Source organism: Octopus sinensis, unplaced genomic scaffold, assembly GCF_006345805.1.
Source record: "Octopus sinensis unplaced genomic scaffold, ASM634580v1 Contig10964, whole genome shotgun sequence".
Classification (NCBI taxonomy): Eukaryota; Metazoa; Mollusca; class Cephalopoda; order Octopoda; family Octopodidae; genus Octopus; species Octopus sinensis.
This window is the reverse complement of record NW_021832231.1, coordinates 700,162-723,721: the sequence shown is the minus strand read 5'-3', so window position 1 is coordinate 723,721 and position 23,560 is coordinate 700,162. Positions and strand designations below refer to the sequence as shown.

General features: G+C 36.1%; 2 protein-coding genes and 2 pseudogenes across 2 annotated transcripts; 1 reads left to right on the top strand and 3 right to left on the bottom strand.

Moving 5' to 3' along the window:
* Window positions 1-276: 276 nt before the first annotated feature.
* On the top strand, window positions 277-3,513 carry LOC118761243. The gene is made up of 3 exons (XM_036499011.1): window positions 277-789; window positions 820-955; window positions 3,340-3,513. The coding sequence occupies exons 1-3, from the start codon at window positions 485-487 to the stop codon at window positions 3,511-3,513; spliced, it is 615 nt and encodes a 204-aa protein (XP_036354904.1). The 5' UTR covers window positions 277-484.
* Window positions 3,514-3,774: 261 nt separating this feature from the next.
* On the bottom strand, window positions 3,775-10,327 carry LOC115228741 (annotated as a pseudogene).
* Window positions 10,328-12,230: 1,903 nt separating this feature from the next.
* Window positions 12,231-13,215, bottom strand: LOC118761242 (annotated as a pseudogene).
* Window positions 13,216-18,922: 5,707 nt separating this feature from the next.
* LOC115228740 (purine nucleoside phosphorylase 1-like) lies at window positions 18,923-19,707 on the bottom strand. Its single transcript, XM_029799253.1, is given in 3 exon segments — window positions 18,923-19,339; window positions 19,342-19,645; window positions 19,678-19,707. Coding segments are annotated over 3 exon segments (729 nt in total). The 5' UTR covers window positions 19,686-19,707.
* Between the last annotated feature and the right edge of the window lie 3,853 nt (window positions 19,708-23,560).

Below are 23,560 nucleotides of genomic sequence, written 5' to 3'. Positions count from 1 at the left end.
GTCGTTAAATATATTCATATGTTGGATATTTTGTTTATATCACTATTTTGTTGCCTGACGGGCAGCAATAATCCAAATTATGACGACTCGATCGAATTCCAATTTTCCGACATTAAATTCAACGAAACTAATCTTTTTGTAATTTCAATAAAAATATAAAATTTCTAGATAAAAAACGACGAAAAAAATTCACTTCTTATTTTCGAAAATAAACGCTGGTACTCAACTCCTAATCAAATCGTAAATCCCAACTCTACTCACCTCAGGTCCCCACTTCCATCGAATTCCTTAACCTCGGCCCATCTACCATCGAGGCAATCCTCAGATCCCACTACTGCCATTCCATAGTAATCCACAAATAAAAACTGAGAACGTGGGGTACTGGACATATGAGGTGTGCCACGGAAAGTACGTCCATCAATTCTACTCCGGAAATGACAAGGTACCCCTATCGCCATGTCCTTAGAAAGAAAAACACGAGAAAATGAACTTTATGGGATATGTTAATGACACTATTTTAGAAGACGAGGATTTGAACGTGACTGTCCAAGACGTCAAATTCCTCGAGTCACTTTCAACCCGATATTACTCAGTCCATGCCTATGTGGCAGTCAATTACACTGACGGGGACATTTGTTTGTCCACGAATGTTCCTCGGCACGTTATGGTCTACTATGTTTGTTTTGATCAATTTGAACCGTCAATAATTTCTATATCTGAGGTCAGTACGTGCGTTTATCAAATTGCGATTGGATTACAAACACTTTGTTCTTATGAGAGGAAAGTTCGGTATTTTGCCGTGTTTCTCGATTTTTCCAGAAATTCTCAGCAACGGAATATAATTTCGTGTTACCAAGATGAGTTGCCCAAAAATGATAATTTAAAAATCCCCGCACCAAATGAAATGACGGTCTCCGAACTGACGGAATTGATAGAAACGAGTCTCAATTTAACTGTGGGTCTATTTGGGTTATTCCTCAGGGAGGGAAGGTGGACACCCACAAAGGCTTCGAAGGGACTGACATTCACGAGTTCTACAGTGGAGACAACTGTGTGTCCGGAGTGATTGAAAACTTTAATGTTTTAGAACAATTCGTTGTGGACTTTTGTTTTCTGCTTTGGGAAATATGTCAAACAAATTAGTTTGGTAGGACATTGTGGTTCACTTGTTTTAAGAATGAGAGTTCTCGAGAGACTTATTCCCTGGGACAGTACGACCCGTTGGAAAATTTGAACGATAAACAAAGTGATAATCTTTTAGAGTATTTACACATGTTTTAATAGTGGCAGGCCTCGACGACAAATTTACACAAATGGTAGCTTTTGTGAGTCAACTGGAAAAAATCGAACGACTACTGTGGATATGTTGTGGGTGGCCACGTTTTAGTAATTCTAGTTGTGACTACACGGGTTCTCAGACTGAATATTCTATGATTGTGAAGGAAGTGGAGATTTGCCAGTATTACTTAAAGGTGGGTCTTTACTTATATCGTAGTTTACGGGGAAATTTCTTTGTTCTTAGTTATTAATTTTGGTTTTTTAAAAAAGGATCGATTGTATATAATTTTAGATAATCAGGTCTATAAAAACATTATTTTAATCAAAAATTAGTTAAATAAATTTTGAGGAATTAAGAAACACGATAAAGCTGATTTTTTAAAGGTTTTAGGTAAAATATAATATGTACTAATACAGCGGTTCTCATTTTTTTAGACTGGGGACCACTTTTGCACTATAAAATTTTGTGGGGACCACCTTAAATAAAATAAACATTTTTTGGTATTAGCGCACAATTTTTGGCCTCGTCAGGGCCAGGTTTAGACATGTTCGAATATTTATTATAAAAATAACATGAACATTATGAAAATAACAGAAAATTTAATAGTAATTTAGTGAGATTTCTGATCTTGTTTGCTCAGAATAATTTTACTTATATCAGGCTCTATGTTCGACAAAGCTACTCGCATATCATCTTGTACCCGTAGTCTATTTCTATATTTTGTTTTTAGAAAAGTCAGACACGACATCGCCATTTCACAGTGATAAGTAGTGGGGAATGCAAGTATTGATTCCAATGCAGTTTTACTCAAAATGGGGAATTCTTTCGCCATCTGACACCTAACAATAAAAAGTAATTATTAATGAGAATACCAAAAATCTAATAATGAAGTACATTTGAAAATAATCTGAGCAGACTGATTACATTGAAGTTCAATCAAGCTCTGCTGAAAATTGAGTTCCTGATATTCTTTAAATGAGGTCAAGAAAGGTTGAACGATCCAGTTTGGAATTGGGTCTCAACAGGAAAATAATCATCAAATTTTGTCTTGAGATTTTCCAGATGTTTGATTATCAGACTTAGAAGAACATTATCCGGTGGGTTGTGTCCGAGATGATATTCAAGCATTGGGAACATTGATGTTATTCCTTTTTTTTTTCATTATCCACAATAATAACTTTTTTAAAAGCATTATTATTTGATTGACCTCGACAATTGATATATAAAGACCTTTAAATAAATTAATAAAAATTTTACCCTGCATTGACAAATTAAACTCATTTAAAATGTTAAAAAAATCGGCTACAGAAAAAATCGGATTTCTGGGTGTACAGACTCTTTGTGGCGCCTAAGTTGAAAAGGTTTCAGTGAATTGTTTCCCAAAATTTTGTGGCAAATCATGCATTTTGCCTTTATTTCATTATTTGGGGCAATGAATTTAATGAATCCAAATTGTACGTAAGAATCCGACCAAAGACGACGATTCTTGTTAACCATAACTAGAATGATAAACCACGCTAATCAAATCAGATTAATTTCAATGTTTTGATTTATACTTAATTGTACAATTAGTTTTAAATTTAATATATTGTTATTTTTCGAAAATTCCTGGGGACCACTAAAAATTTTCTGGGGACCACGATTGAGAACCGCTTGATTAATTTCAATGTTTTTGATTTATACTTAATTGTACAATTAGTTTTAACTTTAATATATTTTTATTTTTCGAAAATTTCTGGGGACCACGGTTGAGAACCGCTGTACTAATACATGTAATCTGGTTATAGTTAACCTTGTCAACACGGTGCCAGTAACTATCTCCACTCATCAGTATATTAGAATTTCCAAATTCATATATTCGAAAATTATGTAAAGAATTTAAATTAACTAAATACTTGCATGACTAGTATCTAGAGTCCTGTCATTGCTGAACGTTTGAATCATACAAAATCAGCTCTAAAACACGGATAAGTTTTGGATTTTAAGATATTAAATATTCTGTATTTTTCTATTCGTGCAGTTTAACAAGAAAATGTTTTAACTTTTTTATTTCAAAATAGATTTTTGTCAACACGTTTCCAAAGAATGGACCAATAATGATATGGATAAATCTACATATTTATTCTTGCTGGAAAATAAAGCAAGTGGTCATTTTTGGCGACCAACTCGATGTTTTTTTCAGTATACAGAAAAAATGTTCAGCTACCAAAATGCGACTGTGTCGGATACGATGAGCCATATTCACACAGAAGAAATCGGTTTGAATATGATACGTATTTTGTTTAAACACCAAAAATTTTCTTTCTAGAATTCGAACTTTTTATGGATAATTAAATTTTTACAATTTGCCGATTCTCGGTTATTATCTTGTCGCCATACTAGTATTAGTCACTACCCTTAATTATTATTAAGGCTATACTTCTAGGACCCTCAAATTGCGTAATGTAACCAAAAAATATAAATGGAAATAAACGGATTATCGTGAAAATGTATCTCTAATTCAAACCAGAGAATTCTTGAGATTCATCTAAGACAGGCAGTATATCCCTGGACAAGGGAACGTTCCAAATATCGGAAGCATACTGAGCCACAGCACGGTCACTAGAGAAGAACCCAGCAGCAATGATGTTGTTCAAGCACATTGTATTCCACACATTAGAATTCTATCAAAATACGGCACACAACATACCAAGTAAGCAGCCTCTACCAAAAGCTGCTTCTGAATATAATCATCATAGTCACTCATGACCATGAAAGGATCATCAGAGAGCATAGTCTGACATATTTCGCATAATAAATTAGGCTCCTCCCTGCTGAAAAATCCGTCTCTTATTTGTTCAATACATTCTATTAATTGAGGACTCCTTGGATAATAAAAACGAGGATTGTATCTACACTTCTTTACTTATAAAATACCCAGAAGAGTAATTTTCCTTAACTTCGTGGTTTGTCATTCCGAATATAAATATATTTTCCATCCCAACCTGTTCAACCATTTCTACATTGGGCCCATCAAACGTCCCCAGAGTGACAGCCCCGTTCAACTGGCAATAAATCAACTGACCAACCATAAATTTCATGTTTCCAGTTCCAGACGCTTCAGTTCCTGCGAGTGAGAGTTGTTCACTCAAATCAGCTGCAGGGACCATTTTCTCTGCAAACGACATTTTATAATCCGGAAGGACAAACACCCTCAGGTCTTTATTGGTCTCCGGATCACTGTTCACCACATCAGCCACATTGCATATCAATTTGATGATGAGTTTTGCAATTCTGTAGCCGGGAGGAGCCTTCCCCCCAATTATGACAGTCCTGGGGACGACAGTGTAGTCATCCAAACCAGCCTTGACCCGTTTGAGGCGGTTGTAGAGCGTTATTATATGAAGGCAGGTCAGAAGGTGTCGTTTACTTTCTTGAATTGGTTTGATATGCACATCAAACATGGTCGAGGGGTCAATCAAGAATCCAAACAACTTTTTAACATACAAAGCGAATTTATTTTTATTACTCTATGACATACTGAGGACACTGAACCTGTTTTATCAAACAAATCTCGTCAATAATTTGTTGATTTGACACAAGTGGCCTCAGTTTGTTCAACTCACGCAAATCTGTTACGAATCCGTCCCCAATTTGCTAAAAGTAATACTTTAAACGTACACGGCGAATAAAATCTGTCAAAGATGGATTGCAGTAGACTAGCCATCTCCTGGGAGTGATTCCGTTGGTTTTGTTTTGAAACTTGGCAGGAGTCATTTTATAAAAATCAGGAAATCTTGTGATTTATACAAAATATATATACACGTCAGTTTTTACTAATTTTGAGTGAAGTTCGGCGACTCCGTTGACGGAATGTGACCCCACAATGCAAAGATAGGCCATGTTGACACGTTTATTACGATCCTCTTCAATCAGACTCATTCTCTCCAAGACATCCTCGTCATTGGGCCAAAACTCAGAGACCGCCTTGCAAAATCACTGCACATTCAACCTGTAAATGCTTGCGATTTATTTTATGGATTATCTGCATTATTCTGGGCAACAATTTAGTCAACATTTTTAGTGGCCATCGCTCGAGTGCCTCGGGAAGGAGAGTGTGGTTGGTATATCCGAAAGTTCTTATGCAGATATCCCAAGAATAAGACCAATCCAGACCTTCGACGTCCACCAACAGTCTCATCAATTCAGGAACAGCCAAGGATGGACTCGTATCGTTCATTTGAATGGCCACCTACTAATTTATAATGACCAATTGCCTTTTCTGGAAACTGGTCGAATGAAGTCCTAGGTTCTTTCGAGTCCTTGTACCGCCGAATAATATCCTGGAGAGTCGCTGAGGCCAGGAAGTACTCTTGTTTGAGACGGAGTTCCTTACCTTCAAATCTCTTGAAATAAAGGGCATGAATACCTCGTCATTTGGGTAGAGAACACGTGTTATGCTTTCAGCAAGGTATGGGTCTCTCATAGCTTTGCCGTAATTTCCTGAGTGGACTAGACAGTGACGAAAACTAATAACTTACAGCAATCCAGAAATAATACGGCTGAGGGTTTGGCAGCCCACAAACGCATAGTTATGACGTGGTTATTCCCATATCCGGGGACAGGTGTGTCGTAGGGAATTGCATACACAACCTACTTATTAAAGAAAGGTCACTTCAGTGTCAATCCACTGTGTTTGTCCATCCACTCTGATTGTTTTCCCGTAAAAATTGACAGGAACAATATATTCCTGGATGCACCTCTCCCAGGGATTGCTATACTTCAACCAATTGTCAAGCTCCTCTCTCTTAATTAATTTAAATAAAATTTAGACATGGTCGGTATCGTAAATTACTTGAGTAAATACGCCATACTCATAGCGCAGTCCATAACCCATGCCTGCAATGCCCAAAGTAGCCATCGAGTCAAGATAACAGGCAGCCAGTCTTCCCAGTCCACCATTTCCTAAACCAATTTCAGGCTCCATGTTTTCTAATTCTTCCAAATCTAGTCCCAGCTTGTTAAATAAGAACATGTTGGACATACTTGATAAACGGCTTCTTCGCAATGCCCGTCTATTCCAACGTTGATCATGGAATTTATCAAAAGACGACCGACGTAGAATTCAATGGACAAATAATAAATTCTCTGGGAAAATAAAATCAAGGAAAACCTTGGAGTCTAGTCTGTGGTGGTATTGGCTCGTTCTGATCCACCGGGAAGCCATTTTGTCGCACACCGTGTGAGCCAAAGAGATGTAATAATCACGTTTGGTAGCAATATTGCGGTCCTTGAGGCGAGAGTTGTGCAAATGACGATTAAAGCTTTGTTTAATGTCTCTTACATCCTTTGGGCCTGGAGTATTCCTTCCACTGTTCTCCTCTCGTTTTTTAGTGTCAAAAAATGGATATTGCATTGAAATAGATTATATAACTCCAAAATAATGTTAATAATGTTAATAGTTCAAAAATTTTTTATTTGTTTCTAATTAGAGATTCCCTAAAAATAAAATAGCAGATAACAAAAAATTAAATTTATTAATTTCGATCCTAAATGTCCTACATACTATATTTAGAAAAATATGTGATTTATTGATACTGGTTTGAGACTGGTTCAGCCAAAGGGATCCCTAATCTCTTACGACTAATGAGTGTTAAAAGTATTCCTCGATATCCGTCCCTTTATGATATCCGTGGGAGTACTCGATGTTCCTTATAATCCCAAAAAATGATTTACTATTATCATTTATGTTAATTAACAAATATCTGAATTTTTATAATTTTAATTTTTGTGTAACTAATTATCGGCAGAGGACAAGATGGAATGGCAATTCCCACGCAAGATGGCTATTGATATGCGTTGGAAAAGCCATGTCCGTTCTCGATGATCGTTTTTCCTTCTGCTTGCCAGATTCCCCAATTTAATGAGAAATTTTTTAATTAACAAATAATTAGACCATCGGACACAAAATAAAGAATATTAAACATTACAGCAAAAGCAATGATTCCTTGACATAATTAGGAAAATCGGAAAACAGCACTTCAAACTCACCCTCATCTTCAAAGTGGTTCTGCTTAACACACAGACTACAAATATCATCAATAAACAAAACAAAAAATTAGAGATCCGATTCAGCATTTGAGAGTTGTCTTGCAGGTTTATTGGTAACAACACTTTGGTCAGGACTTTGATCAATCTAAATATAATCTGCCAAATCTCAAATTCACAACCAAACCGGCCTGGTGTCATCCCACGTGAAAATTGCGCCGAATCTCCTCAAAAAAGGCTCCACCAAATGCAACAAGAAACAAAATTGAAGTCCGCTTGTGAGAGAACCGAGTCTGTTATCCACAAATCTATCATAAATAATGCACAAATACTCGATGAAACATAACAACTGTTCGTCATTGCAGTGCTGGAAATATGAATGAGCCAAGGCCATAATCAAAACATGACTTCCCAGCCCATCCAGGGAATCCAAGGACTGGTCAGAAAAAAGACAATTCTCCGTGATATCCGCCAACACTTCGTCCTCCAGAACAGGGAAATAAATCATCTCTTCCACCACTCCAAAAAACGAGTTGGCAAAATCCGACTATTAAAATGAGACAACTCTCCACAAACACTGAGTGACGACATAATCAGTCCAAAAATGTTGATTCTGTCAACAACAGAACTCGAGGACCCACTAAAATAAGTGCAGGATAATACCGCGAATGGAGGACGGCCTGGACCAGATTCTGAACAATCACTGAAGACAGAACAGGAAGTGCCATCAACTCGACACAAACAGAATGCAGGAAATGGGATTGAGCGTTTGGAAACTCGAAAAATCTCCAGTCCACTAAATTGACCAAGTCCATGTCCTCGAAATTAAGCACTGACGACTAGACTAAACACATTTTCACATACAAGTCGATCAATCAACGAGGTGTAGTACCAAATGTCAAAATCCCAAGACCTGCCTTCAAAGAAATACCCAAAGGCAAGCTCAGAGATACACCAGTCCTTGCGGAGACGAGATCGGGGTCCTCCATTCCTCAGATAGTTTGAAACAAGAGATCGTTTTGTTGCAAATTTGTGACCTATATACGCATACTTTGAGTGCAGAATAATGTAAATGAATGAAATTGGATGCTCTGCAGAGGGTCATGGCAACAGAAAACCCTGAAGAGAAAGCATCGAGCTAAGAGAGTCGACCAACAGACAAATGAGGTCATCAAACCACTCAAAAATCAGCATCTTGGCTATAATCGCATTCACAACCAAATATTAAGTGCAGCCACAACTACTGGGTTTAGTCGTAGACAACAATTTGAAAAATATTGAGGAAACGAACAGTTCTTTGAGTTGGAGGAGTAATCGTGACAATCAGGAGACAGAAACTCCCCAAAGGCCTAACAAGGACAAAAAGAACACAAACTTGGAAGTATCTTTTCTGAAAGTCACCGTGGCTCTCTGACAGCCAGTAAAACCCAGTAATCTTAACTTTAAGGATAAAAATAAACATTTGTAAAAATAAAGTCAATTCGCTGATGAAGTGCCTTCGACCGGACCAGCAGGTTAACTCCCACAGAGAACTGAACTCTAATTTCGCCTTCTTCGTCCACTGGTCGAAAAGCCTGTCAAAATAACAAAAAAGTGAGCAGACAAGGAAAAATATAAATTTTTCAATGGTGATCACATGCATGTCCCAAATCAGTTTTTCTATGCAATCGAGCATCTACGAATAACTCAGAACACTCACGTAGTCTTCGGAGTATTCTGGAAATGGCTGGTGGTGGAAACAGTAAATGACCCAGTCAGCAAGACATCTCACCTGCAAGTTATATACTTCAAAGTCTTTCTGTCTGCTCAACACTTTGAGAATTAGGCTTAGACATAGAACGGTGACAAAACCTGTGATAGTCCAAGGCCACCTTGCCTAGAAGACTCTTCCAACAATAACTAAATATGATTTGTATAATTATATACCAAATAAAGTTGGGGGAATTCTGCGGTAGTGCAAAGTACTCGAGGATGGAGGTCTCATTCGACAATTCTTAAAGTGAGGCCACACAATGTACTGTTAAAGTCACTGATCGTAGAATAAAACTCTCTCCCAAATCTGGACAAGTCCAAAGGCGGGGATGAGGACACCTCCAAACTCTGACACAACACACTCCGCATTCCACGCCGACATTGACGAGTAAGAAAATGCCTGCAATTTTCCACATCCTTAGATAGGAGAGCAATCCATTTAAATTTGACAACATTCCCCCCATTAATTGATATAAATGCCGACATTTGAAGACTCACCACACTGTTCAACTCGGGGGAATCAGTCCCCAGAATATACGAAACATCCATCTGATGGGACTCCTCGTAAAGACGTGCAAAAATGGGGTGAACTTCCCAACTTTTAAGTCCCAGAATCCCCCTCAGAATGCTCTGTTCAATGTTCTGGTTAAATTGAATGTCGTGTTGTTTTGACAGTGCTCCACTCCAATGAACACCAAGCGATATTGAGGGAGCACAAAGTGGAGACGGAAACTCATCAACTCGACAAGGGCGTGGGACAACGGAAGACACCCCCCGACTGTGTTCAATTTGTGGAGGAAGTCTGAACTGAATCAACATGAGGACTTACTGACCACACTCTTTGGGCCCAGAATTCCTATTTCGGACAAACTCAGCAGCCGTTGATAAGTCTCCATAAAACACATCGAGGGCAAGGCTGAGGAACCAGACTGGTCGAAATATGATTTTATTACATTGTGGCAAAAAACAAGGAGACTACAATCAACTGCCTAAACCTACCACACATGCTTTCCTATCTTCAAATCATCGATAAAACTCACAGGGAGTGGCCCACCCGAGATGTATTGGACTGAAATCGGGGAGGCCAGTGACTTGTCCAGCTCGGATGAGTGATGAAATGAATCTGTGAGTGCATTGTAATAACTGTTTGATAGTGAATCGTCACCAACCAACTCTACAGTGAGGACAGAGAATACCAGTGTTGAGGAGAACAGCCATTCCTCTGTCAGTTATTTTCAAGTTAGCCTTTTTGTGAATTAATTCTGTCATTGCTCTTTCATAGTTTAATGTGGAAATACTTTTTAATGCCCGTGAAAGCAGGCAGATTGGAGTCGATGGAAACTCCCTGGTGGCAGGATTTTAGTGATATCAGTGCTTCGATTATCGAGAAATAACGACAGTAATTTATATCCTCTGCACATGGCACAAACCAAACACTCGTCCCATTCTCGAAAAGATACTTCAATATTTCAACGACTAGAGCATAGGAATCACTCTACACATCACCCAAATAACACACCGGAATGGACGCAGGAGTTAACTTGGGGGAAATGAAATGATTTATAATATAAATAAGTAGCTCTTTGTGGTAGATCCCAGAGACTGGCAATGACACGACCTGCATTATTGTAATATTAAAGACCTCGTTTCTAATTTTTGAGAGTAATTTGATGTGGTCCACGCCTTTGATTCGCAGGTAATACATCAAATTTACTGCCAATCTTTCAAACAAGGAGTCAAGGAATCTCCGGTTAATCTGTTTATTGCAAACCACAGAGACTAGCCAATCTACATATTGGTCTTCAAACACTCCCAAGTTTTTAATCGACTAAAAATGGTGACTAATATCCTCACTTGCTGGACTATAGAGGGCACAGCAGCATACGACATTCCCCCATTGGGAAAATACGACGGAACAAACGAGAAATTGTAACATTTCTTTGAAATTCGTTCAACTGTGACGAATCCTTTTCAAAATCATTCGAGCGAGTTATTTTTGCAATGTGCGTGTCACTCAGGTACCTCCATTGGGCAATCCCACAGCTCGAAGGAGTGGCAGGGACAGGAAAAAGATGCTCAAAGCTAAATCGTCTTCTTACTGGAAGAGGAAAGTGAGTTCGAATATCCTTGGGAGGTCATCAACACAACTTACAGCAGGAATGGCCTCGAAAGAATCACAGGAGACACACGTCGAAAGATCAAGGCGAGAATATAACTTAAAAATAAGCTAAAAATACATTTTTGTTAAAATTAACTTTTTTGGAAAACTGAGCCGAGAGGGTGAGGTCCTGGGAATTGGCCATGTTGATAAGAGCAGCCACAAAGTCGGGAAATGCCTGAATAATGAAGAGAACAAACCTTCCTGTGGAGGAGGTGGGAGGTCTCGTCCAGGAGGGCAAAGAGGGGCTCACAGACAGACGGTGATATACCTCCGGATGACATTTCCTGCACCAAAATGAGAGGAATCGAACTAAATCTGTCAAAATTAATACTTTGAGGGAATCTTTATTTGGGGGATTATATTTTTGATGCTCGTACAAAATATGTGTGCCCAGTCGGGGGTTCGAATGTGGCAAATGAATTTTACAGTCTGCCGATAAATATTCGTGCAAGTCTCCTAGAAAGTGACAAATTTATAGCACTTGGTCAGAGTCAGAGAACAGTTCAAGGAGAAAGGCGGTGGTTTTATTGCATAATTGCACTTTTTTGGGTATTTTTGAAATGATGAAATAATCTTTTAAAAATTCATTGTGAGCCGAATCGCGCTTAAAAAATAAATCAGCGAGTTTTACGAACCACAAATGAAAGCAAACTAACTGCCACATCGAACAACATATAAGACAGTCACTTTATATAACTTTTAAAAACTACTAATTGATTTAACAAACAAAAATTTAATAAAACAAATTTAAAAAACAACAAGAATCAAATAATAAAATGTCTAATCATCCCTTCCAAGCATCTGTCTGGCCTGGTCGGTCTCATCCATAAGCAAATCAGAGGCATATTTGGTCAACAATTCTCGTTTCTTCCGATCAATGAGAGCCTTCTCTACCTACGACCAGTCTACCCACTCCCTCACCTCTTCCTGGGTCGGAATCGACTCAACCAGTTCCTCTCGGTCTGCCTCCTTCTCTTTCTCTGCCTCGTAGTCCCCCTAAACATCACGGAATCACACTACCGCCAGCTCAATCAACTCCTCCAAACTCAACTCCTTTTTCCCACTCTCAACAAACACGTGCGAAGTGGATTTATAATTCTCGACTTTTCCCGCGATTACTATTTCCGGTTTTCGATTATAAATACTCTGCCGCTCAGCCTCCCTTTCCAACGGGACGATTTCTCCGTCATCCTCGTCGCGGAACCCGAAATAGTCGTGGTCAATGTTCCTCATCAACTGACTCCGCGACTTATATACTGGCAGGGGCGCGGGCTTTTCCAACAGTTCTTTCACTCCCGGAAGGAATTTGGCCGCTCCAAAATACCTGAGGATCATTTTGGCGGGAAACCGATATCCGTGGGTGCCGGGGACTTCAATTCCGTCCTTTACGTTTTGTTTGGCGTTGATTACTCGCTGGTTGGGGCCTCCCAGTAGAATTATCTGATCTTCCCACTTTTTCTTTTCACGGAGGAGTTTGTTGATCTCGTCGTTGAGGTCTCTGATTTTGAAATCTCCGAGACCGGCTGCGGATTTGTGGTGGGGATTTACCGTTTTGAATCTCGGTCACTTTTTTGGCAATGTCGTGGATCACTTTTCTACGGAAATGGAGGGCTTTGGGCAGTTCTTTGCATTCCGCGACTCTTTCTGGTTTTTGATCCTACAATTTTGTTGGACCAGAATGCTACCAAAATGACTTTCTGAACGTGGACAGCGTGCCATCTGGCGAGTGTTGTCCTTTAAGAGAGTCACAATTATTTACTTACATTGCCTTTTCTGCATTACGTGCCTAAATGTAGCTATTTAGTTATATAATAAACCATTTAGTCGTCACAACGAAGTACGTTCACGTCAAAAATTTTATTTTTTTAATAAGAGTAAACTATATCTATAAAAAAATATTTATTAAAAAATTAACTTTTTTAAATGAAGTAGTAACATTATTAATATAAACAAACAATTAGTCTGTGTCACAACAAAATACAGAAAATAAAAACATGAACAAATATATCTCAAAAATAAGTCAAAAGAATACAAAATTAAGAAAATTCCAGAAAAGACTCCAAAAACTCGGCAACCTTCTCAGAAAATTTATCTCTGGCAACAGCCGAGGACACAAGCGTGCAGGTATCTCGTCCCTTACTAGCACACTCACAAGAATGAGTACAATATAACAAGATACTGCAATGCTCCCCCCTCGTTAGTGGCACCCACCACCCTCTCCACGGTTTCCCTGTTCACGTGTGGAATGAGTGTGACCACTGAAGACTACTCGCGTAATTCGGTCTTAAATTTATACTTTTTTTGATGAGGAGTTGACTTTTTTTGACTTTTTTTGTATTCCATTTTTTGTGGATTTTTTTGCAGATTTGTTAAGGTCTTCTCCCGGGGAAGGAACGAAATCGAACACAGAAGAAGAATTTGGGGTTGTTTTGTCAGGTTTTGGGTCTTTTAGAGCATTCTTTGGTGTTTTGGATTTTATTTTCTTGGAGTTGGACTCATTTCTGAGAGCCATGAACCGTTCTACGAGAATCCCGCAGCTGATATTTTCTTCGGGTTCCCACGTATTTTCAGTACTAAAAAGTGGGAAAATGATGGAATACTCGCTGTAGTTGAGCCATTTTACTAGAAAGAATTTTTTTCCTTTTCTAACTTTCATGTTGATGATTTTTTCGACTTCATACTCACCGGGAGAATCAGACATACAAGAACTATAATTTATTGTGGGTAATATATTATAAAATAATAAACTATTTATATTTTAAAATAAATTAAAATTAAATTCCTGTAAATAAATTAGGAAGCCGGTTGTACAGGTAGAAAATTTCATACAGGCGACATAAGTTTTGTTTCAGAGGACCTTAATGAGATCATGATTGCTTGAAATTTTTTGTGAATTTTTCATTATGTATCTAAAATTAATACTTTTTAAGCATTTTTTAAATCTCTGAATTTTTTAAAAACCGACATGAGCCATAATCTTTGAACATACTTATCGATTTGAAAATAAAGAATTACTTTTTATCCTAAAATAAAGTTAAAAATCGATTGCCAAACTATTTTCAGCAAAAGTAATTAAAATTACAAATAATCATTACTTTGGTCTTTAGTGTTAAAATAAGCCGAAATTTCTTTAAAAAATTATCAAGTTTCCATTTTTTAATTATTCTTGGATTAAAATAATTGAAATAACATGTATATTAAAAAACTGAAAAAATTAAAATTTCTCAGCCCAACTTAAATGTTCATTGTTTGTGTCATGTCATTTACAGATGTATTTATTTTTCCTTCTTTATTCTTTACGCTGTACTTTTTAGTGGAAACTTGGTCATAGAATAGGTAGCATTTATTATCCTCATTGGCATCCCCAACATTACGCGTAAGATTTCGTCTTGTGATTCAATCTCGTCGTATTTCCAGCTTACATATTTTTTTCATTTTTCACCTTTTTTAATATATGATGTCACAGTCGATTAAATGACAGTTGTTTTAAAAATGTTAAAAAATATAAAAATAGTCTTTATATATCAATATTAACAATTAGTTCAAATATTTTAGAGCTTAGCAAAGAAATTCTTAAAAAATCAAAAAGATCGCAAAAAACAAAAAAAACACATTAGACGACAATCCTAATAGAAAACAACGATATAGACTAAAAAAGCTTGCGAAAAACATGCTTTGAAAATAGAAATGTATTTTTTATTGAAAATGGAATTGATTATTAATATAAAGATTCTTATAATCGTTGATTCCTATTCAGAATTAGTAGTTGTCATTATTAAAGTTGAAATCTGCTGTAGAAATAGTTAATCTATTCCAAAATGTTTTTTTATTACAACGGACCACCAATCATCCTCCAAGTAGAATTCTGAAATATGTGAAAAATATTCAATCAAGCATGTGCGTGGTAGGGCACGAGCGATACAAAGTCAAGTAGAAAGGTTACCTGATGGTTTTGATTTTTTAAGGTTCAAACAAAGCATAAAACTGTGGATATCTTCAGTAAGTTTCTTTTGTGAATATTTTGGTCAATATTGTACATAATCTAATATATTGTTTATGAGTACAATTTCACCATACATTCCACAAGGTTTCGTTCTATATTTGTTCATGGGTGCTCAAAATCCGAATCCAATAACGGAGCAGGAAATGATCAGGAGATGTGGACAGTGCAATCGTAGATTCACGTGAAGAAGCGTATTCAAAACTTCTTATCGGTGGAGAAAAGAAGATGGAATGTGAAGCAAATTCAATAAAAGTCGGGTAATTTTTTAATAAATTTACAAAATAATAATACCAATATTCGAAGGTTACGACGATGGATTACCAGCCAATATGTTGTGGTAGATCAATAAATGACATGAACTTGATGGAAGCTGAAAATGGTGAAACATACTAATGATGTTGTTTAAAATTTAAGAGATGGAATATTTCCCGTACAGTATGTGCTGATTTCTAAATCTTTTTCAATTATCCGCATAATAGCTGGTACGATAAAACAAAAATATTATTTACAATTCTTGACATCTCACTTGCTTGGTAAGTGAACTTTCAACTACACCAAATTTTAAAAATGAATCAATCAGCACCACACTAATCATATTTCAAACTAAATTACCCAAAAATAGGTTCCACTCAAAGAACAATAACGACGTAAATCAACAAATAGACAATATACAGTAAGGCAAAAGTCATGGCACCTTTGCAAATTTTGACTAAATTTAACAATTCTTTGCAAAAAATGATTAAATACATTACTTTAAAAAATAAATTAGTAATATAGAACTTTTTAGATAAATTATTAAAAAAACTATCTTAAAGGGAATTATTAATAGTGCACTAATTAACGATTTATTTTTAAAAGTCAATTTTTTGAGGGAAAAAAGTAATGGCACGAAATCCAATTAATATTTATTTGGATTCCCTTTTGCTAGCAGAACTGCTTCCAATCGTTTTTTGTAAGAAAAAATTAGTTTTTGACATTCTACTTTAGAAATATTTTTCCATTCTTCGTAGCAAATTGTTTTTAATTCCTGGATATTTGTTGGTTTTCTTAAGCCAACTTTTATTTTTAATATTTTCCATAAGTTTTTGATGGGATTCAGGTCTGGCGATTGACTTGGCCATTCCAAAACATTTATTTTGTTTTTTTCTAACCATTTAACGGTTACTTTTGACTTGTGCTTAGGATCGTTGTCATGCTGGAATGTCCAATGTTGTGTCAAATTTAAGTTCGTGACCGAAGGTAAAAGACATTTTTCCAAAATTTCGCAATATTTAAGAGAATTCATCATTCCATCAATTACAAATAGTTCACCAACACCTGTTGATGAAAAACAACCCCACAACATGATACTACCTCCCCCATGCTTTACGGTAGGTATGGTGCATTTTGGGATATACGCCTGATTTGATTTGCGCCAAATTGAAAGCGTATAGTTCAGTCCGAAAAGTTGTATTTTTGATTCGTCCGACCACAAAATATTGTTTATGAATTCATTTTCTTTGTTCAAAAGATTTTTTGCATATTGGATTCGCGCTGAAAGGTGTATTTTCTGTAATAACGGAACTCGACGGGGCCTTCGCTTATTGATACCTTCTTTGCGTAGTATAGAAGTGATTGTACGAAGGGACACTGACGTTCCTGTGATTTTTAAATTATCGGCCAATTCTTTTCGAGTTATTTTTGGGTTTGAAGTAACTAATCTTTTCATTAATGAAGAAGAACGCAGAGATATCTTTTTTGGAGCACCCGATCTTGGTTTATTAATAACAGTTCCGCGTTGCTTCCATCGAGTAATAATATTTCGAACAGTACTTTTTGGTAATATCAACAATTTAGAAATCTCTCCATAACTTAACAAGGCACCAAAAGATAATCATTTGTATCTTATTGTCAAAAAAATCCATATTTTTTGATAGTGTCATCACTTTTTTACACATCAAATTTGACGTTTTTCTAAATATGAAGCAAAAACAATTATATTTATTTGAAATTCATGAATATAATTAGCACGAAATGGGTTCAAAAGAATGCAAGATTTTATTGTGTAGCATGATGAACTAAATCGAAAAAGTTATCATTGTAAAAATATATTGAATTAAAAAAATGATAGGTGTGCCATGACTTATTTGCCCCACTGTATTGACCTCTGGGATCATGATTAACGCAATTTTTGATTTGGGTTTAAGCAATCGCTTTGTCTAAAATTAATATAGTTGGCAATTTACCTGCCAATAAACATATTTAGACACCACAATTCTCTACGTTAGCATCATCAAGAGTAAGTGACAATAAACTATATAATCTGTCTCTTCCAAAGTGATTAAGATTATGTTTATTTTGTTAAATAACAAAAGTATTATATTAAAAATAATATAAAAATGCTTAGCTATTTAAGTTTTAGTGTATCCTGTTGTGAGGTTCTCAAATGAGTACTGATGTAAGTGCACCTTCAAAAGAAGCGGCGATTAAGAAATATAATGATTTAAGACAACAACTTATATCACTGGACTCTAACGTAGCAGAACTTGAAATAGAACAACGTGAGCATGAGTGAGTTTTGGTGTGTATATCATAATTAGAAATATAATCGAAACTCTCAGTCAGGTGGATGGTAAAAGGAGGTGTCTTCGTCGCATTGGGGCTGTACTAGTTGAGAAAACTGCAGAAGAAGTGATTCCTATTCTACAGAAGACAACAGTCCAAATTACGGCCACATTGGAAAAACTAAAAGCTCAGATCGAGGAAGTAAATAAAACGTTCACTCAGCACTGCAGAGAACATAATTTAGTTGGAAGAGAAACTGCTTAATTTGTTAAACTTATCGTTTTTTGAGATACTGAGTTCATTTTATTTTTTAGTTTATTGTACTATGATTTTGTACAGGAATGCCTTATTTGTGTAGTAACATTTAATCTGGACTAATATTTTTAAAGTTATAATAAAACTTGAAAAGTTTAAAATTATTGCTCTAAGGCTGCACATTGGAAATCAAAATATGCCATTTTGCTTTGAAATGGTTTGATATATTAGTCTTTTACACCTTTCATTCCTTCAGCTCTTACATATTAAATGGGATATTAAAATCACTGTGGATAACGTGGCCCTTCCACCATATATACTTGAATTTAACCAGATACGCGTTTGTAATTAAAATGATCTATACCATTTCAGGTTTAAAGTGGGTCTCACCAAAAGCAGAGTGGACCTTAAAGCAAACTGGGGGACGAAAAGGCAGGTGTTCTCCAATGAGGCATACTTTGTTATTTTTTTTGTTTCGGCATGTGCGGAGGCTGAGCCAGGGCGGGAGGCAGAATCCATGAGAGATGACGAGGAAAACGAGTCGACACAGGTCACGTCCCAAACGAGAGCGAGTCCCCCCTTGAACGGAAAATTAATTCGGTCAGGAAATGATAAAATCAAAGCTTTAAAATTCTATTTTAAAATAAGACGAGTCGATGTCGTTAAAAATTATTAATACCAAAAACCAAATAAATGATTAAAGATTGATTCTAAATCTTGCTAACAAATTTCTCGATGAGTCTTCTAACATGAACGACACTATTGGAAAGAACAGCGGTGATATCATTAACATCCGCGACATTTTGAAAATTCTCATCATCTTTATACACATCAGAAATTGTAGACAAGGCCACAACTTTCATTCCACAATGAACTGCAGTAATGGCTTCACCAGAAGTGCTCATTCCTTCATTTTATATAACAAACCAATACCAACTGCATCACAACCATTTTTCATCAAAAACCTCATCTCAAAATTCGTCTCAAAGTGCGGTCCGGCGACCGACGCGTAAATTCCTTCTCTAACAAAGTCAAAATTCAACTCCCGAGCACAGTCCAATAACTTGCTCCTCAGATCCCTGTCGTACAAGTTATACAAGGATGGAAATCTATCCCCAAATCGAGCATCATTCGGTCCAATTAGAGGACTGTTTCCAACCAAACCGGGAAAGTAGAGATGGTCCTTTATCACCATTATATCTCCACAACAATAAGATTGATTGATCCCGCCCGCAGCATTCGTTAAAATGACAATTTCGACACCCAAGAATTTCATAAGTCGAATTGGGGCAACAATCTGGGTTATTAATTTGTTAATACAGTGGATTGATCATGGCCTTCGTAAAGATGATATCTTCCCTGCTGACAGATGACTGGCGTGCCACAAGCCAGGTTTCCTATAACGAATTGTCCGGCATGGGAATCGACTATTTTAAAACTTTTTTCTTTACCCGTGGTTCTTGGTAGTTTTGGGATATTTTCGAATTTTATAATAAGAGGGTTAGTAATCATGCTGTTTATATCTCCGAGACCAGTTCCACAGACTATTCCAATTTTTGGCTTGACAATCATTTTGCTGGCGATATAATCACTCATAATTACAATATCTTCATATGTGATAATTCTTTTAAAAATATTGAACAATTAATAGCTCACCTAGACATTTCGATGTGAAACGTTTAACTTCTCAGTTTTAAAAATAATTTATTTAACTATTGATTAAAAAAATAACCTATTTAACTATCGACATGGAAATGTACGATCCTTCGAATGATACCGAAACCTGGTAAATCGAAGTCAATTTTTTTGTTCAACTGAGTGTCCTCGCGGAATGCCAGCTCCGCAAGTTTATTGGCAGAGGCGTTGTCTACCTTCACTTCGTGTCGGTGTTCAATGATCATACTCTAGAACAGGGGTGCGCAAGCTTTTTGGGTTTGCGGCCGCATAGCATTTTTTTCCTTTTCTTCCACGGCCGCACATTTTCTGCATTATTTTTTCGATATTAATATAGTAATTTTTTTAATTATTAAAAGTGACCGCATAAGTTCCCCATTGTCATCGAGACCGAATAAGTTCTTGGACAGGAAATGCTCTCGTTCATCAGGGACGTCATATTATTAAAATAAATACTTATTTCATGCAAAAAAGATAAGAAAGAAGGAAAATTAATTAAAAGAAATGTATTATACAAGTTATTCTAATGACGGCCAGGATCTTTGGTATTTTTTGCGAGCTTATTGAAATCCACTGGTAGGGTAGATATCATTATGCGCAAACATGACTCTAAGTTTGCGTCCGTTATCCGAGATCTATATTGACTTTTTAAATATTTCATTTTGGAAAATGTAGACTCACATAAATATGTGCTTCCGAATAAAACGAGAATATTTCTTGCCATTTCACGTAAATTTGAATAATCTGTCGCTGATTTCCATACATTCAACAAATCTTCGCTTTCATTAAATTTATTTATCAAAATTAAATCATTTTTTAATTTCAATAATTCAATTTGAAATTCCAATGGCGCATTCTCAATCGAAACAGTATGTGGTGCTGCAGTTAATTGAAGTTTGAGTTCAATTTTTTTAAATTCGTTAAATCGCTCTTCAAATTGTTTCAAAATATAATCGAATATAGTATTAAATGTATTTGGTGTAAGATCGTCATAATTAATTATTTTGGCATCAATGAGATCAATGAGGTTATCATTATTATTAGCACTTCCCGTAGGAACATAAACAAGGAAAGGAAAGAGTTATATTCCCACACGTGCCACACACGATACAATCTTCTTAACCATCGTTTTCCATCCTCTGCGGTTTTGTGCAAGCCATCGCAGTTCGTCCAAGTCCTCGCATTTTTTCAAGGTTTTACCCACGTGTTTCAGATCGTGTTCCAGCGTTTGTTCGGCAATGAGGTTAACCATTATATAAAAATAGAATTTTATTTAATATGAATATTTTTAATTATTATTTAGGGTTTTTCTTGATTAATTAACACTATGAGCATTATATTTAAGATTAGTTGCTCGATGACCTAATTGTGCCCACGGCCGCACATTCATCGACTCTCGGCCGCATGCGGCGCACCCCTGCTCTAGAACGTCATCTTTGGCAAAATCGACTGAATGTATGTTTTACTCCCTTCTTCAATCGATAACTTGTCCATATGACTTACTCCTCAGAATCGCAATGGAGATTCTTTAGAACAGCTATTGCTTCTTCCGAGGCTCCCGACGTCTTCTGGAGATCAGTTCACCGATTCTCCCAACTAGATTTAACTACAAATAATGTAGTTATATTTATTGAGCACTTTTTTAATTAAAATAATGCGAAGAGAATTGAATTTGTAATACGAACCACCCTTTGAACTTTAGAGAACTCATTTTAGCTGCCTGATTTGATGTCTCTTTAAAATTATTCCCAAAATTATTTTAGATTGCCGTACAACAGTATCTCTTTCACTGTTTATTTTTTTCTTTAGTTTATTATAGTTTTTTGAGCTTTAACGTCGAAAGCCAAAGCATTAGTGTCCAATATCATTTTCAACAAAAAAACTGATTATTAAAAGTTCACTAATAAAGAAATCAAAGTAAATTAATTTTAACAGCGTGGTTTCTGACACTTGAATATGTTTAGGTATAAGGGTCATGTCAGAACTATTTCCGAATAAAAAAATTAAGAAGGGGTTAGTCGGGGCATTTTCAGAAAAAATGAATACCCCGGCCAAAGCCGGTTGGCTGAAAATCGATATACATCCAATACAAGAGGATGAATAGAAAAATGGGCTTGCATTTTAGTAAATACAATTATTCCATAGGGGATAAAGTAAATTATTTTTTAATCTCATTAAGGTTCGAATTGCAAAGGATCTAGTTGGATAAATTTGAATCCAGGTATTCCGATACTTGCGAAATAGTTACAATGTTGTCCAATTCACGCGTAGAGGTATAGGCAAAAATTCATGTTTAGGTCGAATTTTTAAATGGTAAGAAAAAATCGGTGTTGATGTCTCGTTTAAAAAATAACAATTAAATGTCTATTTATTAATTTTTGTCATTTTAATATATAATTTCCATTGACTTTGATTCTACAGATTTAGTTCTGAGAGCTCTCAGAGAGGCCTCCAGGTATATGATAAATAAAACCGGAGATAAGAGTCCCAGGTGTTTTTGCAAAAGGCATCGATGTCATATTCCTAACCCGTACAGTTAATTCAGTATTAGACAATAGAAAACAAATCAGCCTCGTATTATCTTTATCGAAAAAGATCTCAATTGCATCCAAAAATTTTCCCTGTTAAAAGTATCAAAAGCACTGAGCATGCCCATTCTCAGTATTTTGAAATCACTCTAGTATCGTTGACACACGGAACATATTCATTTGTATGAAAAGACGGCAAGTGCGGTCGAGCGACCCCTCGTGAATCCACTCTATCCCGATGACAAGAAATCATAAACATCAGAAGATATCTGACTGAGAATAATCAGAGATTGTATTTTTCTCAATGTTCGCAGTAATATCACTTGTCTTACATTTTTTAGCGGTTCCTTGCTCTTTCCTGGTTTATGCAAAGGAATTAAAATTCCACCATTAAGTTTCTGGTCCAACTGCCTTGTTGTTGTTTAAATGGTTGATTTTAAGTAGATTCAGACTTTCTGGTGATTCTTAAAAAATGTCCGGTTTTCTTTATTGTCCAAAACATTTTTCCCTAGGCTGTCGTGAATTGTGTTCCGTGTCCCAGTCTCTCGATGTCACCCCACGTTCGTCAATTTTCTTGAAATAGATTTCATTCCTTTTTCTTGTAATCTTTTTGACAACACGATTTTTTTCTTTTCTTAACTTGTTATAAGTATCAGGATTTGTGCACAATCTCATTTTGATTCGTAATTTTTTTGTTTAATTGATAATGGTTCAATCCGGCGATCAAACACTCCTTTGAATCTAGCCAGCCTTTTTCCCAGGCAAATTGGTACTTGCTTTCTTTATTCCCTCAACTGTAGCATCCCAAATCACTGCAGAGGGATTTTCCATAATTATGTTCATAATTTTCTTATTAATTTCCATACAGTAATTTTCACTTTTCTTGTCACATAGGCATAATTTTTCCAAAACTGTCCAGGTTGGCTCTTTTCTTTCGAGCCCCATCTATTCCAAAATATCTTTCTATCCTGAATTTTGAAACAAGCAGTTTATAATAACTGTAGGTGATCTTGCCATCATATCGGCGGGAGTCTGTTAATAGCGCACAAAAAGGTTTTTTGCATAGTATGTAGTATGTCGCGAGCGCAGCGCGCGACCGAGCGCTAGACGCGACTTTGACAGCTAACAAGCCTGTCATCAACAAATATATTTATTAAATTATTTAAAATTTTAACATGATTTAAAATTAAAATTTAAATAACTTAAGTTTTCCATTGAATCCATAAAATAATTTATAAGTAGACCTTAATAGAAAAAGTAAATCAATGAATACTGAACGCTAATTTGGTTTAGGTTGTGAGGGGGGTAATAATTTAACAGATCTCATTGCTTTTTTC

Bases quoted from the DNA above. Each gene is read 5' to 3' on its own strand.
- LOC118761243 (XM_036499011.1), top strand. From the start codon at position 485: ATGAACTTTATGGGATATGTTAATGACACTATTTTAGAAGACGAGGAT. The intron at 790-819 runs GTATTTTGCCGT...CGATTTTTCCAG, and splicing joins TCTTATGAGAGGAAAGTTCG to AAATTCTCAGCAACGGAATA. The intron at 956-3,339 runs GTGGGTCTATTT...ATTTCAAAATAG, and splicing joins AAACGAGTCTCAATTTAACT to ATTTTTGTCAACACGTTTCC.